The sequence below is a fragment of the Salvelinus fontinalis genome, chromosome 4, assembly GCF_029448725.1.
Source record: "Salvelinus fontinalis isolate EN_2023a chromosome 4, ASM2944872v1, whole genome shotgun sequence".
In the NCBI taxonomy this organism is placed as follows: domain Eukaryota; kingdom Metazoa; phylum Chordata; class Actinopteri; order Salmoniformes; family Salmonidae; genus Salvelinus; species Salvelinus fontinalis.
In genome coordinates, this window is record NC_074668.1 from 28,393,728 (window position 1) to 28,413,039 (window position 19,312).

Sequence of the window (19,312 nt, forward strand, 5' to 3'; positions counted from 1 at the left end):
GTCTGTCTGTCAAGGCTAGTACCACATTATCTCCCCTTGTGATTGTGCAGTCCCATCAGGCCACACAGTGTCCACCTTTCCTGTACTCTGTAGCACAAGAAAGAAACCTCAAGCAAATTGAAGGTGATGTTTGACGTGGAGCAGTGTGTGTTTAAAATACTTATTTTTTTGACCAGTGATCTGTAACAGATGGATTTATTCAAACTTCTATATTCTCTTTTTTTCTTTCCATCGGAGAAGAATGAAATAAGGGCCCTAAGCCAGTTTGAAGGGAAGTGAGCTGAGGAAGTTTGTGAGGGAGGAAGAGAGGAATCCTGTGTGCCTGTCATGGAGATGTTCAAAGGTGATGCATAATAGCATTGTGGCAGCCTCTGACAGTGCTGGGCTGCATTTCGGGGACTTTGTTAATCAAGCACACATACACACCCTGGAATGTAAATGCAGCGTGGTGATGTGTTATACACTGCTCAAAAAAATAAAGGGAACACTTAAACAACACAATGTAACTCCAAGTCAATCACACTTCTGTGAAATCAAACTGTCCACTTAGGAAGCAACACTGATTGACAATAAATTTCACATGCTGTTGTGCAAATGGAATAGACAACAGGTGGAAATTATAGGCAATTAGTAAGACACCCCCAAAAAAGGAATGGTTCTGCAGGTGGTGACCACAGACCACTTCTCAGTTCCTATGCTTCCTGGCTGATGTTTTGGTCACTTTTGAATGCTGGCGGTGCTTTCACTCTAGTGGTAGCATGAGACGGAGTCTACAACCCACACAAGTGGCTCAGGTAGTGCAGCTCATCCAGGATGGCACATCAATGCGAGCTGTGGCAAAAAGGTTTGCTGTGTCTGTCAGCGTAGTGTCCAGAGCATGGAGGCGCTACCAGGAGACAGGCCAGTACATCAGGAGACGTGGAGGAAGCCGTAGGAGGGCAACAACCCAGCAGCAGGACCGCTACCTCCGCCTTTGTGCAAGGAGGTGCACTGCCAGAGCCCTGCAAAATGACCTCCAGCAGGCCACAAATGTGCATGTGTCTGCTCAAACGGTCAGAAACAGACTCCAGAAACAGTATTTACGTCCTTGCTGTCCAGGGTCCTTGGGACATCCCTACCCCATTGAAGTTTACATTTTTAAAGGTTAAAGTTGCGCTATGCAGATATCGCTCCAGCGTTAATTTCCTGGTTGCGAAAACTCATAGTTCACCTAATTTCAGTTTATGAAACAAAATAAGATAAGATAGTGTAGAGAATCATTGTACCATCTAAACTGCTGTGAAATATATGTTCCATAACCAAAAATATTGTGTGCAGCATTTTGAAACTGGTATACGTAACTGAAGTAAAAGACTCAAAAACAATACTTAAGAATGGAAAGCATAGAAATAGCACACACAGAACAGATCTACTTCATATACTTGCTTTCATGTAGAATGATAGATCTATAACTCAGATTTCTATGAATTTGGTCGGGTCACCCAAAACGTTAGATATTACCAATTTTAAGGTTGAGGTTATAGCTTAGAGTGTCCTGGATAGCACTAATGGTTAAAGTTATGCCTAGTGCATGGGTGGGAAGTACAGATGGAGGTGCCTCCCTTTAATCAGAGCTTCTGTCTGCATGGAACACACACGCACACACTTCCAGACACACACACACACTTCCAGATGCAAACATTCCCACATATATACACACACACACACTGCCAGACAATGAGTCACTCTATCATTTTGAGAGGCGGTTGCTGTGACAGGCAATTTGTACTGTACGCTACATGTTTCACAACATACTAACGCACACACACACACTTCATTAGGCAATTAAGATGGCTAGCTCACTGATTAATTTTCACAACGCGATAACTTATCAACGTGTACCTTGCATTTCGTCTTTTTTTTACCCAAGTCCAATGACATGGTACCATTTCTAGTTGATTTCACGTTAGTTGACAGCACTACCAAATGTTAATCAAAATGAAATGTTGAACTGATGTCCGTTCCCAGTGGGTGAGTCCTTTCTTTGGGGAAAAACCTCACATACCGTCTTTCAATCATACACCATCACTGCCGTGCTCCATCACTTCCTGTATCACCTTTCAAACCAGCAGACCTGATGATGTAACACATCTGGAATCCAGTTATAATAATACAACTGGATCTGGAATTAGCATGGCAAGGAGTGCACCCCCAGAGCCCTCGTCTGTCTCCACACACACACGTCATGTAATTCTATCCTAAAATGTATTTGCGTTCAAAATCCTTTTTTCCTTAACCCTTAAACCTAACCCTTACCATAATCCTATACCTAACCCTTACCATAACCCTAAACTTGACCTGTAACCCTAACTCCTTGCTCGCTCTCGCACGCACACACTCATTAGTATCCCTCCATTAATAGTATGATGTTGAGTCTGCTGTATAAATGGCTTTAATGAATGTGTGAGTTAAAGCATTTTAATTACAGCTTATCGTCTAGTCGCTTTAAAAACCCTCGATTATGGGAAAAGGAAAATTAAGATGTTTAGTGCAATATGGCTTCCTGCGCTTTCGCCGAGCATGGTGGTTATAGTAATCTATTACAGGATAAGAGGGAAGAACTGTGCTGCCCACGCTCCTAGTCTTTAGTAACAAGCGTGTGTGTGTGTGTGTGTGTGTGTGTGTGTGTGTGTGTGTGTAGGTGTGTGTCAAGGATCATCAACTAGATTAAGCGGATGGTCAGGAGGCCGGAACACAATTACAAATAATTTGTGGACTGAATTGACCGCAAGAAGGCCAAACAGATATACACTGAATACAGATTTAAACAACATGTGAAGTGTTTTTCTCATGTTTCATCCCAGAATTGTTCCATAGGTACAAAAAGCTTATTTCTCTAATGTTTTGTGCACCAATTTGTTTACATCCCTGTTAGTGAGCATTTCTCCTTTCCCAAGATAATCCATCCACCTGACAGGTGTGGCACATCAAGAAGCTGACTAAACAGCAGACATTACACAGGTGCACCTTGTGCTGGGGACAATAAAACACGACTCTAAAATGTGACGTTTTGTGGCACAACACAATGCCACAGATGCATCACGTTTTGAGGGAGGTTGCAGTTGGCATGCTGACTGCAGGAATGTCCACTAGAGCTGTTGCCAGAGAATTTAATGTTAATTTCTCTACCATAAGCCGACTCCAATTTTCTTTTAGAGGATTTGGTAGTACGTCCAACTGGCCTCACAACCGCAGACCACGTGCAACCACACCAGCCCAGGACCTCCACATCCGGCATATTCACTTGCAGGGTTGTCTGAGATTAGGCACCCGGACAGCTGATGGGTTTGCCCAACCAAATCATTTATTCACAAACTGTCAGACACCGTGTCAGGGAAGCTCATCTGCGTGCTCATCGTCCTCACCAGTGTCTTGACCTGACTGCAGTTGGGCGTCGTAACCAACTTCAGTAGGGAAATGTGTGCTCTTCACGGGTGAATCCTGGTTTCAACTGCACCGGGCAGATGGCAGACGTTGTGTGGGCGAGCGGTTTGCTGATGTCAACGTTGTGAACAGACTGCCCCATGGTGGCAGTGGGGTCATAGCATGGGAAGGTATAAGCATTGAACAACGAACACGATTGCATTTTATCGATGGCAATTTGAATGTGCAGAGATGATGTGATGAGATCCTGAGGCCCAGTGTGTGTGTGAGAGAGAGAGATCGCTTTTAGCATGAGCCAGACATCGTTCTCCTGTCTACGTTGAGGTTTCTCATAAGCAGTTGGCTAAGTTCAAGGATGGGGGAACTAAGTTCTCAACAATGGCATGCTTTTTTCCCCGCACTTAATTGAAAAAGGAACAAACACTAGTTGTAAAAACAGATGACATCAAAACAGCCGACGCAATTAGAATAACATTTTTAAAAAAGGAACATTTGCTTATGTCTGCTTTGATTTAATTGATTTGTTTTGTCTTGTGAGTCATAAAGAAGTTATTGCTCATTATTCAAAATGAGCTATCTGTTGTTTGTATAGTGAAAAGTCACAGAGCTCATAAGCATGTGGGAATGTTCCTCCAAACACAGATGGAACATTCTCAGCTGCTAATCCTTTGAGGGTTTGTCTTCTCAGGGAGAAGACCGGAGACCACAGGAATGGAGATTTGATCGTCTTAATTGGCTGTCACTCCTACACACTCACTTGCTCTCTCGCGCTCTCACACACATTCACACACATTCACACACATACACACACACATACACACACACACACACACACACACACACACAGAGGACCACGCAGGATATTTAGCAGCTTCATTACCATGAGGAGTGTGAGCTGCTACTGTAATCATCCCGTGAGCATCATGTCTGGTGGCTGTGGTGGCGAGGGCCTTTCCCATCCTGTGAATAACCCGCCCCCTCTATCAACGCAACGCCGGCAATTTAAATGCAAATCCTGACATTCCCATCACTCAGTCCGCAACCCGTTTACCAACCCTGGCATCAGTTCTATTCAAATGAGTTCCATTTCAAACCCAACTGTACACTGATTGTCAGTGTCTGTGAGACCGTTGATGTAGTCGCATGTATCTGATAGTAATGAAGATATCATTTGGCAATACCCCATTCTCTCTTTTTCAAAGGGTATTCACAGCAGTGTTGTGTTTGCTTGTCTTTTCCTTTTAGCATTTGAATGGTCTCGAACTGTAGGTCTGAACGTGTTTAGACCAGACCGGGTGTTCACTAAGGAAGTGTTGGGTGCTGTAGATCCTCGACTCACTCGCAGCCATTTCTTTTTCCATGTTATCTATCATGCAGCTGTGAGGTAGCCTGGTTAAATGAGACTGAATGCTGCTCTGAATGGTGAGCACTGGGTTCAGACTGGTTGAACTAGGTTAACTGGACTAGCAGCCCTGGCCCAGTTTGGCCTTAATGACTGGGGCTTAATCGGCTCTGGGCCCTCCTATCCTTCATTACCGGACGAGGTTTGTGGTGCTTCGCGTTCAAGTCCACTTTCACCCCTTCCTGTTAGAATGGTTCTTAGAATGGTTCCCGTGCACGTTCCCTAGACTTGAAGGAACCATTCTAAAACAGGATTTGGTGATACTATGCTGTACCATTCCGATGTAATGTCCTCAGGCAGCTGTGTGTGGAGCTTAAAATGCCACCCTTCAAGGTTGTAACAACAAAGTCATTTTTGAGACTGGAGCTGGTGACACCTGTTTCAGGAGATGTTTGATCAAGGCTAGCCTTGCAGTTTGGCCACGATACCTAAACCTAACCTCGTACCACAAGACCAAAACCGTGTTGACGCCTTAGAAACTTAGCCTAGCCACGGCATGCGGTATCTTTCAGCTTAGCTTCTGTTTTGTGGTTCACCTTTCAGTGCAGCTGCTTGCCTATCCAGACCCAGGCTCTGGCCTTGTCTTTGCTATGGCAGTGGTGGTTGGTTTTGTTTTGTCTTTTGATACCAGCCGAACCCTAGCCTTCTGAATATATAAGGATTCAGTGTGTAGTTACGTTGCTGCTCGGGTCTGAGCTTTTTCTCCCAGTTTGTGTTGATTTCACTGGCAGTAAAATGTATAAAGTGATGCTATAAAACATGATATATGTTGTTTATGTAAACCCGTAGAGTAATGCACCCGCAAACACACAGCGATATCCTGATGAGATTCTCCCCCCTCGCAACGTGTGACAGGGAGACATTTTTATGCACATAATTAACATAAAACTCATTAAAATTAAGGCACGTAGTGGTTGTCTCTAACCGCTAGCACTCAGTTAGGGATGTCGCCCGTTTTGTTGCACCGTATATCAAAGTTGCTCAAAACAGACCGGCCAGTTGTGTATGATGAACTAGCCTTTTTCTCTCGCTCTCGGTGGTAGGGAGGAGGGGAGGCTACAGGCGGTGGCGCGTGGTGTGCGACATTAATTAGATTCCCCACTCTCACTTCCTTTCTCTGCCTCCTCCTTTGTTCCCATGAAAAGACACCAGAGGAGAGAACAGAGCTAGTACAAGACAAAGTAGTGTAGTTCCTACCCCCAAATAGATGGAAACCCCCTTGGGACAGTCCAACTATGGTTACTTTGTGACCATGCTTATTTTCCTCTCAGAGGAGAATGAAGTGCATCTCTTATCTTACATGAGGACCAAACCTGCTCCGTGCATCCGCCATCGTGCGCATGTTGAGTTTGTATTCCACACCAGACACGTTTAGGACACGCAGGTTGAAATATCAAAACGCACTCGGTACCAACTATACTGAACAAAAATACAAGCGCAACATGTCAAATGTTGGTTTCATTAGCTGAAATCAAATATCCTCCTTACCCACATGCTCTTAAAAACCAATGAGGAGATGGGAGAGGCGGGACTTGCAATGTCTAAAATGGAAACGGCCTACGCGCCACCAGTTTTGGATGAAATTATTGAATAACATGCATGTGTCCATTTTTATTTTGCATTGCTCGCGCAACACAGGCGATGTGGTCACACCCTTACGCGTGTGGAACAAGTCAAATCATCTTAGGATGTTATCATGTTAAGTTATCATGTTAAACCCCCTCGGTATCTAGACACAGTTTGCTTCAGAAGCCTAATGATCTGTCAGTCAGGAGATCTCCTTGTACTCCCTCCACAACCCTAACAGGGGAGAGGAAAAGGATGTGGCTGCTTGTGGAACAGAGAAATGGAATACACCAGGCTAATGCAAAAGGCCCAGTCCCAGGAAGGCAGCCAGACCAGGCCAAGCAGGGCATTAAGCATAGTCTTTGGTGCTGCTGTGACCAGATGGAGCCGGCCTCTGGGCCCTGAGGCAGTGTTGGAGCAGAGGCCTGCCTGTGGGCATGGTGGAGCGTTGGAGCTCGCTTTGCTGCTGCCTCTCCTGGGGGCCACACCACTCCAGCCCCTCTGAGGGAGCCCAGAAAAAGTTCAGAGTTTCTTTCTCAATTTCTGCCTGGACTTTGTTGTAAGAGTCCCTTTTGCTCTTGGCTCTACAGGGCTCCATCTCAAATCTTTCTTACTCTTTCTCTCTCGATCTCTTTATTCCTCTGCCCCTATTCTCCTTTGCTTTGTCTCTACTCTCCCCCTCCCTCTCTCCTCCTCTCTTTCTCTCTGTGCAAACCCCAGCACCCCCATTATTAGCAAAAGAGAACATGGCTCCGAGACGATAGAGATGATTAATAAGTGGCGCCTGTTTCTTATCGACGGAAGCTGTTTTTTCGGGCCTCACCGGCTGGGAGGCCCTCTGACGGTGTTAATAACAGAGCAGCCTTGTCTCTCCCCGTCTCTGTCCTCTTATCTCTCGCCCCTGTCTTTTCACCTCTCCTTCACCCCTTCCTCTATCTCCTTTTTCCCTCCATACAATCCTTCCTACCTCACTTGGCCTTTCTCAACTCTTATTCCCCCCTCTTTCTCTTGTAATCCCTCTTATACAAATTCCACTCTGTCTGTTGTAGTAGTAGCAGTGTTAAGCTCACTGTCATAGACAGTGAATTGTAAACCATTGTCCTTGTACAGAACACATCCAACCACAAATCCACACAGCAAGATGTAAAAATCCTTCAAACAATGTTACATGATCTTTCCTCAAACGTACAAACTTCTCCCTCCCGCTCTCTCTCTCTCTCTCTCTCCCAGGGGGTACGAGGACCCCATCGAGGCAGAGCTGGTTGACGAGCGACACCCCTACATCCATGGCATGTACGCGGCCCCCCTGGCCCAGCCCGAGAGGGGGAGCATGGCCAGCCTGGACCGCCTGGCTGGCCGCCGCTCGCCCTCCATAGACAGCATCCGCAAGGACCCGCGCTGGCGTGACCCCGACCTGCAAGAGGTCATCGCCATGCTTGGCCACCCTATCGACCCGGTCAAGTCCAACGCCGCCGCCTACCTGCAGCACCTGTGCTACGAGAACGACAAGATCAAGAAGGATGTGCGCCAGCTGAAGGGGATCCCTGTGCTGGCAGGGTTGCTGGACCATCCCAAGGCTGAGGTCCACCGCAAGGCCTGTGGAGCCCTGAGGAACATCTCCTACGGCAAGGACCACGACAACAAGGTGGCCATCAAGAACTGCGATGGTATCCCAGCCCTCATCCGCCTGCTGAGGAAGACGAACGACATGGAGGTCCGTGAGCTCATCACAGGTGAGGAACCCCAGTGTACCCTCATGGGAAGAATGGCTGCCCCCCTGTCCAGAATTAATCCAGTCACTAACCAAATCTAGCTGCAGCTCATCATCTGTAAATAGTACAGTAAATATTAGGCATACTAGCCTTTTGTTTGTAACGTACAAATGCTTTATGTCCTCCGACTTAAAAATGTGTTACTCAGGCACGTTGTCAAAACCTGCATGACCTGGGGAACTAATGTACTGTTGTAGAATGTAATTTCTAAGTCATGTCCTGTTATTCGATAACTGTATTCTCTGTTAGGGCATTCTGCTGTGGTGGTCAGGAGGCGTTATTGAAGCATGTCCTGTATACTGTACGAGACCGAGAGAGCTATACTTAACAAAAATATGAACGCAACATGTAAAGCGTTGGTCCCAAGGTTCATGAGCTGAAATAAAAGATCCCAGAAATGTTCCATACGCAAAGAAATGTATTTCTCTAATATTTTGGCCACAAATTTGTTTACGTCTCTTTTAGTGAGTATGTGTCCTTTGCCAAGATAATCCATCCACCTGACAGGTGAGGCATATCAAGAAGCTGATTAAACTGCATAATCATTACACAGATGCACCTTGTGCTGCGGACAATAAAAGGCCACTTTAATATATGCAGTTTTGTCACACAGCAAGCCACAGATGTCTGAAGTTTTGAGGGAGAGTGCAATTGGGTTTCTGGCTGAAGGAATGTCCACCAGAGCTGTTGACAGATAATGTTATGTTAATTTATCTACCATAAGCCGCCTCCAAAGTTGTTTTAGAGAATTCGGCAGCATGTCCAACCAGCCTCACAATCGCAGACCCAGGACCTCAACATCCGGCTTCTTCACCTGCAGGATCTTCTGAGACCAGACATCCGGACAGCTGATGAAACTGTGGGTTTGCACAACCAAATTTCTCTGCACAAATTGTCAGAAACCATCACAGGGAAGCTCATCTGCGTGCGCGGCGTCCTCACCAGTGTCTTGACCTGACTTAAGTCGGCAAATGCTCACCGTCGATGGCCACTGACACGCTGGAGAAGTGTGCTCTTCACGGATTAATCCTGGTTTCAACTGTACCAGGCAGATGCAAACAGCGTGTATGGCATTCTGAGGGCTAGCGGTTTGCTGACGTCAATGTTGTGAACAGAGTGCCCCATGGTGACTGTGGGGTTATGGTATGGACGGGCATAAGCTATGGACAACAAACACAATTGCAATTTATCGATGATAATTTTAATGCACAGAGATACCAAGACAAGATCCTGAGGCTCATTGTCGTGCCATTCATCCGCTGCCATCACGTTTCAGCATGATACTGAGCGGCCCCATGACGCAAGGATCTGTACACAATTCCCTCCATGGCCTGCATACTCACCAAACATGTCACCCATTGAGCATGTTTGGGATGCTCTGGATTGACGCATATGACAGCGCATTCTTTTCACAGCCATTGAAGAGGAGTGGAACAACAGGCCACAATCAACAGCCTGATCAACTCTATGTGAAGGAGATGAACCACAGCCAGTTCTGTTTTTTGCAGGGAAAGGTTGACGTTGAACTAACAATTGTTTTATAGGCACACAGGAAGTGGTCTTTATAATTTCTTTATTTTTCCCTAGGTGTTTCTTCCTCCTGGATAGGATAGGGCTATGGCTATTTTTGCCCTCTTGCAAAGACGGTGCTGATAAACCAGAATATCCTAAAGTGTCTCATATTTTCCATTCATAGATTGTTTTGAAGATAGATTTGTAGGCAAACAGCTGCTAAACAGGTGTTCATTCCACTTGTTCTCTACTTCCATAAAAAATGCATAGAGATGCCAGGTGAGCTGACAAGGTAAAAATCTGTCGTTCTGCCCCTGAACAAAGCAGTTAACCCACTGTTCCTAGGCCGTCATTGAATATAAGAATTTGTTCTTAACTGACTTGCCTAGTTAAATAAAGGTACAATTAAAATAAATAGTCTGGCGGCGTTAGTATTAGTGCATCAGCATACCTCGCCAGAGAAAAAGCTGTTGTGACGTGGTCCAGGTAGGTAGGGCCTAGGGAGGGAGTGAATGGGGAGAGGAGGGCAACATGGCATCCCCAAAGCCACATGGAAGGACCAACCAGTGACTGCTCTATAAAGGATTCAGCTGCAGTCCTCCTGCTTCCCAACTCGGCATTTAATGGAAATATAAACCCACCACCACCATCCATTCCAGTCGGGATTTATTCTATATAAGCCTCCTGTGTGGTCGGATGAGGAGAGAGGAGAGCGTAAGGGCTCAGGCGGAGACTTGGAGTGGCACTTGAGTTCACTTTGTGGCCCAGGAAATGGTACTGCTCTTTTTGAAGTTGGTGAGGAAAGAAACGTGTTTGTGTGTGTCGGCCGCTGCTGCCTGGCCCACGGTTGCTTACACAGTTTGCGGTCTGACACACACACACACACACACACACACACACACACACACACACACACACACACACACACACACACACACACACACACACACACTTCTGTGGATTGGTGTTGCTCGTGGCCTGGCCACCCTACTGCGATCTAGGCAGGGGCCAGCTGTTCGTCTGCTATCAGCACACAAACACACACTCTCTAGACACATCCATACACGCGCTCTCTAGACACGTCCATACACGCGCTCTCTAGACACATCCATACACACGCTCTCTAGACACGTCCCTACACGCGCTCCTACATGCAGGCATATGAGCAGACACCTGCCTGTCACCGGCTATTCTACTTATTTTACATGACCTAGCTCCCCCTGTAACGGCCCTTCTTCATCCCCTCTACTACCAACCACCCATCTCACACACACACACACACACACACACACACACACACACACACACACACACACACACACACACACACACACACACACACACACACACACACACACACATAGTTTCATAACTCCCCTCCCAGCTGCCGTGGCCGCCGCCTCCACTCTCCTGGACTCTGTCATCTCTACTCAGCAATTAGCCTGTGACGCATGTGACAGCAGTAGGAGAGCTACAGCCCAGCCCCGCTGCATGGATAATATGTATGTTAGTCCGAAATCACCCCTCTCTCTCACTTTCGCTCACTCGCTTGCTATTGAATGGCAGGAGGGAGGGAGAGGTGTAATGGGCAGCTCTAAGTGAATGGGCCTGTTAGAGCAGCATGTCGGCAGTAGCCAGCACCCAGGAAATTGAATTAGCCGCCCAAGGCCCTGGGAGGGAGGAAAGTACTGGTCCACCTCCCATTTTCCCTGGCCTGCCTCGGCTTGGCTTTCATTACCATCCATTACCTTGGGATTTGATTACAGAGGTTGAGGGAGGCCAGGCCAGGGAGGCTTCAGGTTCTTAAGGGGAAACAGGGAAAGAGTGAAGAAACTGAATACTTTAGAATTGGCACTGTGTTGGAGGTACAGGCCCACATGAAGTCATGTGAAAGAGCGGGAGTCGGTGCCCCAAGACTTATGTAACATCCTCTTCAAAGAGGTTTCAGATGTTTTGGGAAGATTGAAGCCTCCGCTGACCTGCCTTCAGAGGAAGCTTGTTGCACAATTGGGGTGCCAGGACAGACATTAGCTTTGATTGGGCTGAGCGGGAGCTTCCCTCCGGTAGGGGTGGGAGGTCCAAGAGACCAGAGGTGGGCGGAACGGAGTGCTCGGGTTGGGATGTAGAGTTTGGGCATAGCCTGAAGGTAAGGAGGGGCAGTTTCCCTTGCTCCTCCGTCGGCAAGCACCAGGGTCTTGATGACGATGCGAGCTTCGATTGGAATCCAGCGGCGTGTGCGGAGGAGCGGAGTGACGTGGGAGAATTTAGGAAGGTTCAACGCCGGGCGGGCTGCTTCATTCTGGGGTTTGATGGCACAAGCGGGGAGCCTACCCAACAGAATTGCTGTCGTCTAGACGGCAGATGACATGTGCCTGGATTAGGACCTGCTCCACTTTCTGTGTGAGAGGAAAAGTCGTACTCTACAGATGCTGTAGAGCATGAACCTGCAGGAGCGAGTCACTGCTTTGATATTTGCAGAGAACGACAGGGTGTTGTCCGTTGTCATGCCAAGTTTCTTTGAACTCTGGGAGGGCGACGCCGCAGAGTTGTCAACTGTGATGGCGAGGTCTTGGAGCGGGCAGGCCTTCCCCAGAGGAAGAGGAGCTCCGTTTTGTCTAGCTTCTGGAGGCGGTGGGCGGACATCCAAGCTGACATGTCTGCCAGGCACGCAGATGTGTGTCGCCACCTGGATGTCAGAAGGTGGAAGGAAAAGATCAGTGGAGTGTCATCTGCATATAGCAATGATTGGAGAGACCATGTGAGGATATGACCGAGCCGAGTTAAAGAAAAAAAGAGTGAGAGCACGTGGTGCAGACACCGATCATCTCCACGCCACCTGGTAGGAGCAACATGCCAGGTAGGATGCAGAGCCTGAGACGTTCAACTAAAACAAATTTGAAAAAACGTTGATATCATGGAGTCCGTGCATCTGTAGATCTATAACTTTGAGTGGTTACATTTCCCCAGCCCCATCTCTAAATATTGGCAGCCATTGTCTTACTATATTACAGTAGTTGAGGTCTCCTGCTTGCTGATTGGTCACTAATTGTCCACACTATACAGTAGCAGTAGATTGCATTGTACTCCCTGTCTGGACTATCAAAGATGGTGGATTGTACCGTTAGTGTACAAAACATTAAGAAGACTGTCCTAATATTTTTTTCCTGCCTCAGAACAGCGTCAATTCATCGGGGCATGGATTCTACAAGGTGTCGAATGCGTTCCACAGGGATGCTGGCCCATGTTGACTCCAATGCTTTCCACAGTTGTGTCGAGTTGGCTGGATTCTTGATACACATGGGGAACTGTTGAGTTTGGAAAACCCGGCGGTGTTGCAGTTCTCGACACAAAACTACCATACCCCGTTCGAAGGCACTTAAATCGTTCGTCTTGCCCAATCACCCTCTGAATGACACGCATACACAATCCATGTCTCAATTGTCTCGAGGCTTAAAAATCCTTCTTTAACCTGTCTCCTCCCCTTCATCTACACTGATTTGAAGTGGATTTAACAGTGACATCAATAAGGGATCATAACTTTCACCAGGTCAGTCTGTCATGGAAAGAGCATGTTAATGTTATGTACACTCAGTGTATGTTGGCTATGGGTGGCTGCTGCTGGCTGCTTGTTGAGCATTACTTGATGTCAACTCATTTGTCACCAATTGTCCATATTCTAGCAATTGATTTCGCTGTTCCTGCTAATGTTGACTATACCAGTGATGTCTGTAGACTACCGTTGGCTGCTTGTTGACTTCTTGTTCACCGCCTGTTTACTGCTGGTTGTCAGAGCCAATGGAGTGACGCTAATGGTCCAGTGTTGGAGATGGTCAACTCAGCAGTCCTCCCAGGCAGCAGCGCAGTCCTCCCAGGCAGCAGCGCAGTCCTCCCAGGCAGCAGCGCAGTCCTCCCAGGCAGCAGCGCAGTCCCCCTAGGCAGCAGCGCAGTCCCCCTAGGCAGCAGCGCAGTCCCCCTAGGCAGCAGCGCAGTCCCCCTAGGCAGCAGCGCAGTCCCCCTAGGCAGCAGCGCAGTCCCCCTAGGCAGCAGCGCAGTCCCCGTAGGCAGCAGCGCAGTCCCCGTAGGCAGCAGCGCAGTCCCCGTAGGCAGCAGCGCAGTCCCCGTAGGCAGCAGCGCAGTCCCCGTAGGCAGCAGCGCAGTCCCCGTAGGCAGCAGCGCAGTCCCCCTAGGCAGCAGCGCAGTCCCCCTAGGCAGCAGCGCAGTCCCCCTAGGCAGCAGCGCAGTCCCCCTAGGCAGCAGCGCAGTCCCCCTAGGCAGCAGCGCAGTCCCCCTAGGCAGCAGCGCAGTCCCCCTAGGCAGCAGCGCAGTCCCCCTAGGCAGCAGCGCAGTCCCCCTAGGCAGCAGCGCAGTCCCCCTAGGCAGCAGCGCAGTCCCCCTAGGCAGCAGCGCAGTCCCCCTAGGCAGCAGCGCAGTCCCCCTAGGCAGCAGCTCCTTCTCAGAGTACCAGTCGGTCGCCATCCGTCTCCTCTCCTTTTGCCACGGCTGCCATCACATCTCCTGTTGTTCATGCCCGAATGCCACAATAACACGCCAATGAAACGAGTCAAACGAACTTCTAGCAGTACGACATGGCTGTTCTCTTAATGCCACATAGAGAGCTCAGTTCTGCCTCTCTGGTAAGCTATGGTCCATGTTACCAGAGTGCTAAAGCCTTCACTGACTAATGGCCTTGCAGAGTGGAGGCCATGTTCAGCTGTAAGTACAGATGTACTTATTGTTGTCGGAGGGAGGTAAAGGTTTTCTCAAATCATAAATTAACCACACGAGCGAGACTGAAGGTATTTTTAGATTTGGGCCATCAAAGGTTTTTATAGTGTGCAGTCAGCATGATATGACGGCGAAAATATTGACCAGGCAGAAACCGTGTATAAGTCTGTGTGTATAAGATTTAGCTAAACTCTTTAGCTCCTGGCTGTTATTCTTCTGCCTAAGAAATCAATACTTTCTGAAATAAGATGAAACAGTATCTTGTTACCATTCCTCCCTCACTGGGCCTTGTCTGGGGGTGGGGTAGAGGGGAGCTACAGTTCATAAAAACAAAGACGGGACTCTGCGTGTGTAGGGCACTGTATGTGGACTTTGAAGTCGATTCTGTAGTATTTAGTTTTCCGTAAACCGGAGGTCTTGCCCTGGTACATCCATTTATGTGAAATCCCTCGTGATTCTATCTCTACTGCAGCTGTTGCCAGGCTCCATGCCGGCTCTAAACCTGTTCTCACCCTGTGTGTGTGTGTGTGTGTGTGTGTGTGTGTGTGTGTGTGTGTGTGTGTGTGTGTGTGTGTGTGTGTGTGTGTGTGTGTGTGTGTGTGTGTGTGTGTGTGTGTGTCCCTCGCCTCCCATTCCTCCCTCTCTCTGAGATTACAGGATTCACAGGCTCAGTGATTGAATTATGCTCAGTGTGAGACACAGCTATCTCTCTCCTCACTGTGAGAAAAACTAAGACTTTGCTCTCGCTGTGTGTTTTACATGTTACTGGTAAATGGTTTCATTTTGCTTGAACGACGGTTCCCTCAGACGTGAAAGGAATCGGCGAATGACAGTTTTTCCTTTCTCCATCTATTTCTCTCCCTCTGCTCCTCTCCCGATCCCCCTCCCTCCCTCGCCCTAGGGACCCTGTGGAACCTGTCTTCCTATGAGCCTCTGAAGATGGTGATTATAAACCACGGGCTTCAGACTATGACCAACGAGGTCATCATCCCCCACTCAGGCTGGGAGCACGAGCCCAACGAGGACTCCAAGCCCCGTGACGCAGAGTGGACCACCGTCTTCAAGAACACCTCTGGTTGTCTGAGGTAATAGCTTGCGTGAGGCCTGCTACCCACGCTCCTCTTAAAGCTACTTCCTGCCATAGGAAAAAGTGAAGCAGATCAAAAGATGGTTAATATGACCCAGCAGCAGGGCCCATGGTACAATGCATATGGACCTGCCAGGCCAGCACTTCAACCACAGAGGCAATTCTCTGAATGAGAGAGGGAGCTGAAAGACCTTTTCAACCAGCGTATCTGATATTGAAAGGATAGCGATCGATGGTCTCTGCTGCTGTAGGCTATTAGCAGTGCTATTAACAGACCCCTGTACAGGCAGAACCAGAGGCCTTAGAGGTCATCCGAGCAACTGCCGTGGCCACAAGGGCTTACCGCAACGGTTACAACTCCCGTAACGACATTAGCCCTTTTAAATACGCATCCCCTTCTCCCTGATCTTAAAGGTTGTGAGGGGGTGGAGGGGGGCGGGTTGGGTCGAATGGGACTGGATTAAATTAGTGTGTAGATTTATACCAATCAGGTGACAGGTTGGTGAGGAAGCCTTGTTTTCCTCGCTCACTTGATTCACAGCATCTTCTAGTAGATGGCAACATTCTCCTCAATGTGTTGCAGCTGTGGATTATTGCCCCCATAGGGTATGGCTTGAGCCTTCTCTCAACTGTGAGTTCATCTGGAGAAAGTAGTTGGCTAGTCCAGTCTCTAGCAAATGTCACTCAAGACTTCTGCCGCTCTCTATACTGACTGACCTTGGTCGACCTTGTAGGGAAAGTGTTCAAAGAGGAAGCCAGAGGCTGAGCCTGAGGGGGTGTAGTATAGCCACAGATAATGACTTCTGTCTACTGCTGTGTGCCCCCCCCCCCCTCCCGACACACACACACACACACTGGAGATAAGTCTATAGGAAGTCTGGATGTCTGAGTTAAGCCAAAGATCCACCAGGAGATAGTGGTTCTAATGAAGATGTAGTAGCTTTAAGGTCTTTGTATTGGCCGTTTGCATATTGGCCGTGACACTGTACTAGTGTCCATTTTTGCCAGTTTGACTTTGTTTTTGAAGCGTGTGAGGTTAATGTCAGACAATGTTGGAGACTAGATAGTAGTTTTTTCTCCTGACGTGACTTGGACCTTGTGTTATGGCAGTACGTCACCAGACGTACTGCCATAAACACAACAGATATGTGAAACACAACAGATGTGCGTGTGTTGTCCTCTGTCCCAGCTATATGCTGCCTGCATCCCGCCCAGCCCCAGCCAGTCCGACCCACAGTCCCTAATCCACTGCAGCTCAGCAGTCACTGCGGTCTGTTGATCAGGATCCAACCAATCCCACCACCCTCCAACACCCCACCAACCCCCTGCTGTTTTGGTCTAATGTAACACATTCCAGACGAACGTTCTTGTGTTTGGCTTGTTTGGTACTCTCTCTCGCCATCTCTTTCGCTCCCTTTCTTTCTCTCGCTCTCTTACACGCACACACTCTTGGTATCAGGATGTATTTTTATTTTGCTTGGTGACCTGGGTAAGGAAGTAGACGGAGGCTGAGGGTTTGATCCGGCTGGCTGTCCTTAGATTACACCACTCCCTCCCTAGAGAAGCTGCTGCCTTCTCCTGCCCCATTTCACTTTAATCAATGTAATCAAGTTTGCCTCTCATCTGGCCAGAAGCACATTACAGTGGCTCCATCTCTAATGGTACCCTGTTCCCCAAAGGACCCGAAGGACTCTGGTCAAAAGGTAGTGCACTATATAGGAATAGGGTGCCATTTGCGACAGAGCCTATGTCAGTGGTTCTGACAGGGGGAGGGGTATTGTATAGTAGTAGAGGTGACTGCTGCTGAGTTAGAGGTCCGATATAGCTGGATGTGGATGCCCTCTGGTGAAGTTGGCAGCTGATTGCTCCTCCCCATGTGTGTGTGTGTGTGTGTGTGTGTGTGTGTGTGTGTGTGTGTGTGTGTGTGTGTGTGTGTGTGTGTGTGTGTGTGTGAGTTCACTGTGTGTCTCACCCATCCCACAGGGTCATACAGGGCACCTTGTACTAGCCACGTATTACATCTCACTATCTCTATCTCTAGTTACCTGCTGCTGAGTGTGTCTCCATGGCGACGTAAACCAACAACACACTCTGTTTGCTGGCCAGAGGCAGATTTGAGATCTGCTGATGTATGGGAGATTGAGTTTACTCATGCCTTGACAGAGCAGCACGTTTTCTGTATCAGTCACTATAACCGCTGCCGCTTTTTGGCATTGTTTCCTTCTGGAAGGAATTTTATTAATTTATTTTATTGAACCTTTATTTAACTAGGCAAGTCAGTTAAGAACAAATTCTTATTTACAATGACAACCTACCACAGCCAAACCCGGACAACGCTGGGCCAATTGTGCGCCGCCCTATGGAACTCCCAATCCCGGCCGGTTGTGATACAGCCTGGAATCGAACCAGGTTCTGTAGTGACGCCTCTAGCACTGATATGCAGTGCCTTAGATCGCTGTGCCACTCGTGAGCCCTCAAAGGATGAGCGTGTCCATACGCCTACACTGTCAAATAAGGTTGTGTGTGTGTGTGAGAGAAAGTCCTTTAAGCTGTGTCCTTTCTCCCAGGCCTAGCATTGACCTTGTGATGACGAACATGGTGGGGTCTTCATCAGTGAGGCGGTCTCATTCTAACCCTCTCCCAGAGGACAGCCTATTGTCCCTTTATGGCCACATGTCACAATGACTGACCTCTCAGCCTAGCTAGTTGATATACATCCACACAATAGACACAGACACACACGCCCTCCGTCACATCCGCAGATTGACATTGAAACGCACACACACACACAGATTGACACCCACAACAGATGTACTTTCCTAGATAAAGGGAAAATCAAACACCTGCCAATAAAAAAACACCCTTCCCACTTTGTATGTCTGCCCAAGCACACACACACACACACCTGTCTGTCAAATCAATCCCTGTTGGATGCTCCTTGGTGGCCTTTATGGGTGGAAGTGATTCCTCTGAGCCAAAAGAGGGATGTGAGGTTTTAATTCTATTTTATTTGTCACATGCACCAAATACAACGGGTATAGACTTTACCGTGAAATGCTTACTTACGAGAATTTTACCAACAATGCAGAGTTAAAAAGTAAGACATTTAGCATATACAAGGAGCAACGGTACGGAGTCAACCTAGCAATACAAAACTGTGTGTATGGAAAGTATATGACTAGAAAACGTGTGTACAGCAGTAGTTATATAGGATGAGTCATGACTAGAATACAGTATGTACATATAAAATGAGTAAAACTGTATGTAACAATTATTAAAGTGACCAGTGTTCAATGACTATGTACATAGGGCAAAGCAGCCTAAGGTTCAGGGCAGGGTACGAGACCGGCTAAGGGTGACTTTGTAACAGTCTGATGTCCTGGAGATGCAAGCTGTTTATCAGTCTCTCGGTCCCAGCTTTGATGTCCCAGTACTGTCGTCTCCTCTAGATGGTAGCGGGGCGAACAGGCCGTGGCTCGGGTGGCTGAAGTCCTTGACAAGCTTCTTGGACTTCCTGTGACACCGGGTGATGTAGATGTCGTGGATGGCAGGCAGTGTGCCCCCGATGATATGTTGGGCTGACCGCACCACCCTCTGGAGAGCCCTGTGGTGGCGAATGGTGCAATCTATCCACGGTTTTTGGTTCGGATAACTTGTAATTGTCACAGTGGGAATAGCATCTTCTATGCACTTCCTGACGAACCCTGTCACCGAGTCAGTGTATATTTCGATACTGTTTTGATCACGCGGACTGTGAAATGTTCCCGGGTCGCCTCTGAGAACAATCTTAAAACTTCTTATGGCTGCAATCCCGTTAACGGGATG

The 19,312-nt window shown here is 48.0% G+C and overlaps 1 protein-coding gene across 14 annotated transcripts in view; it reads left to right on the forward strand.

The window, feature by feature from the left end:
- Positions 1-19,312, forward strand: part of LOC129853467 (splicing regulator ARVCF-like) — a 233,760-nt gene that overhangs the window by 169,404 nt on the left and 45,044 nt on the right. For all 14 annotated transcript variants that reach the window (XM_055919546.1, XM_055919540.1, XM_055919538.1 and 11 more), the window contains 2 exons: positions 7,622-8,124; positions 15,302-15,485. In XM_055919546.1, coding sequence (XP_055775521.1) covers positions 7,622-8,124; positions 15,302-15,485 — 687 coding nt within the window. The remainder of the gene's footprint in view (positions 1-7,621; positions 8,125-15,301; positions 15,486-19,312) is intronic.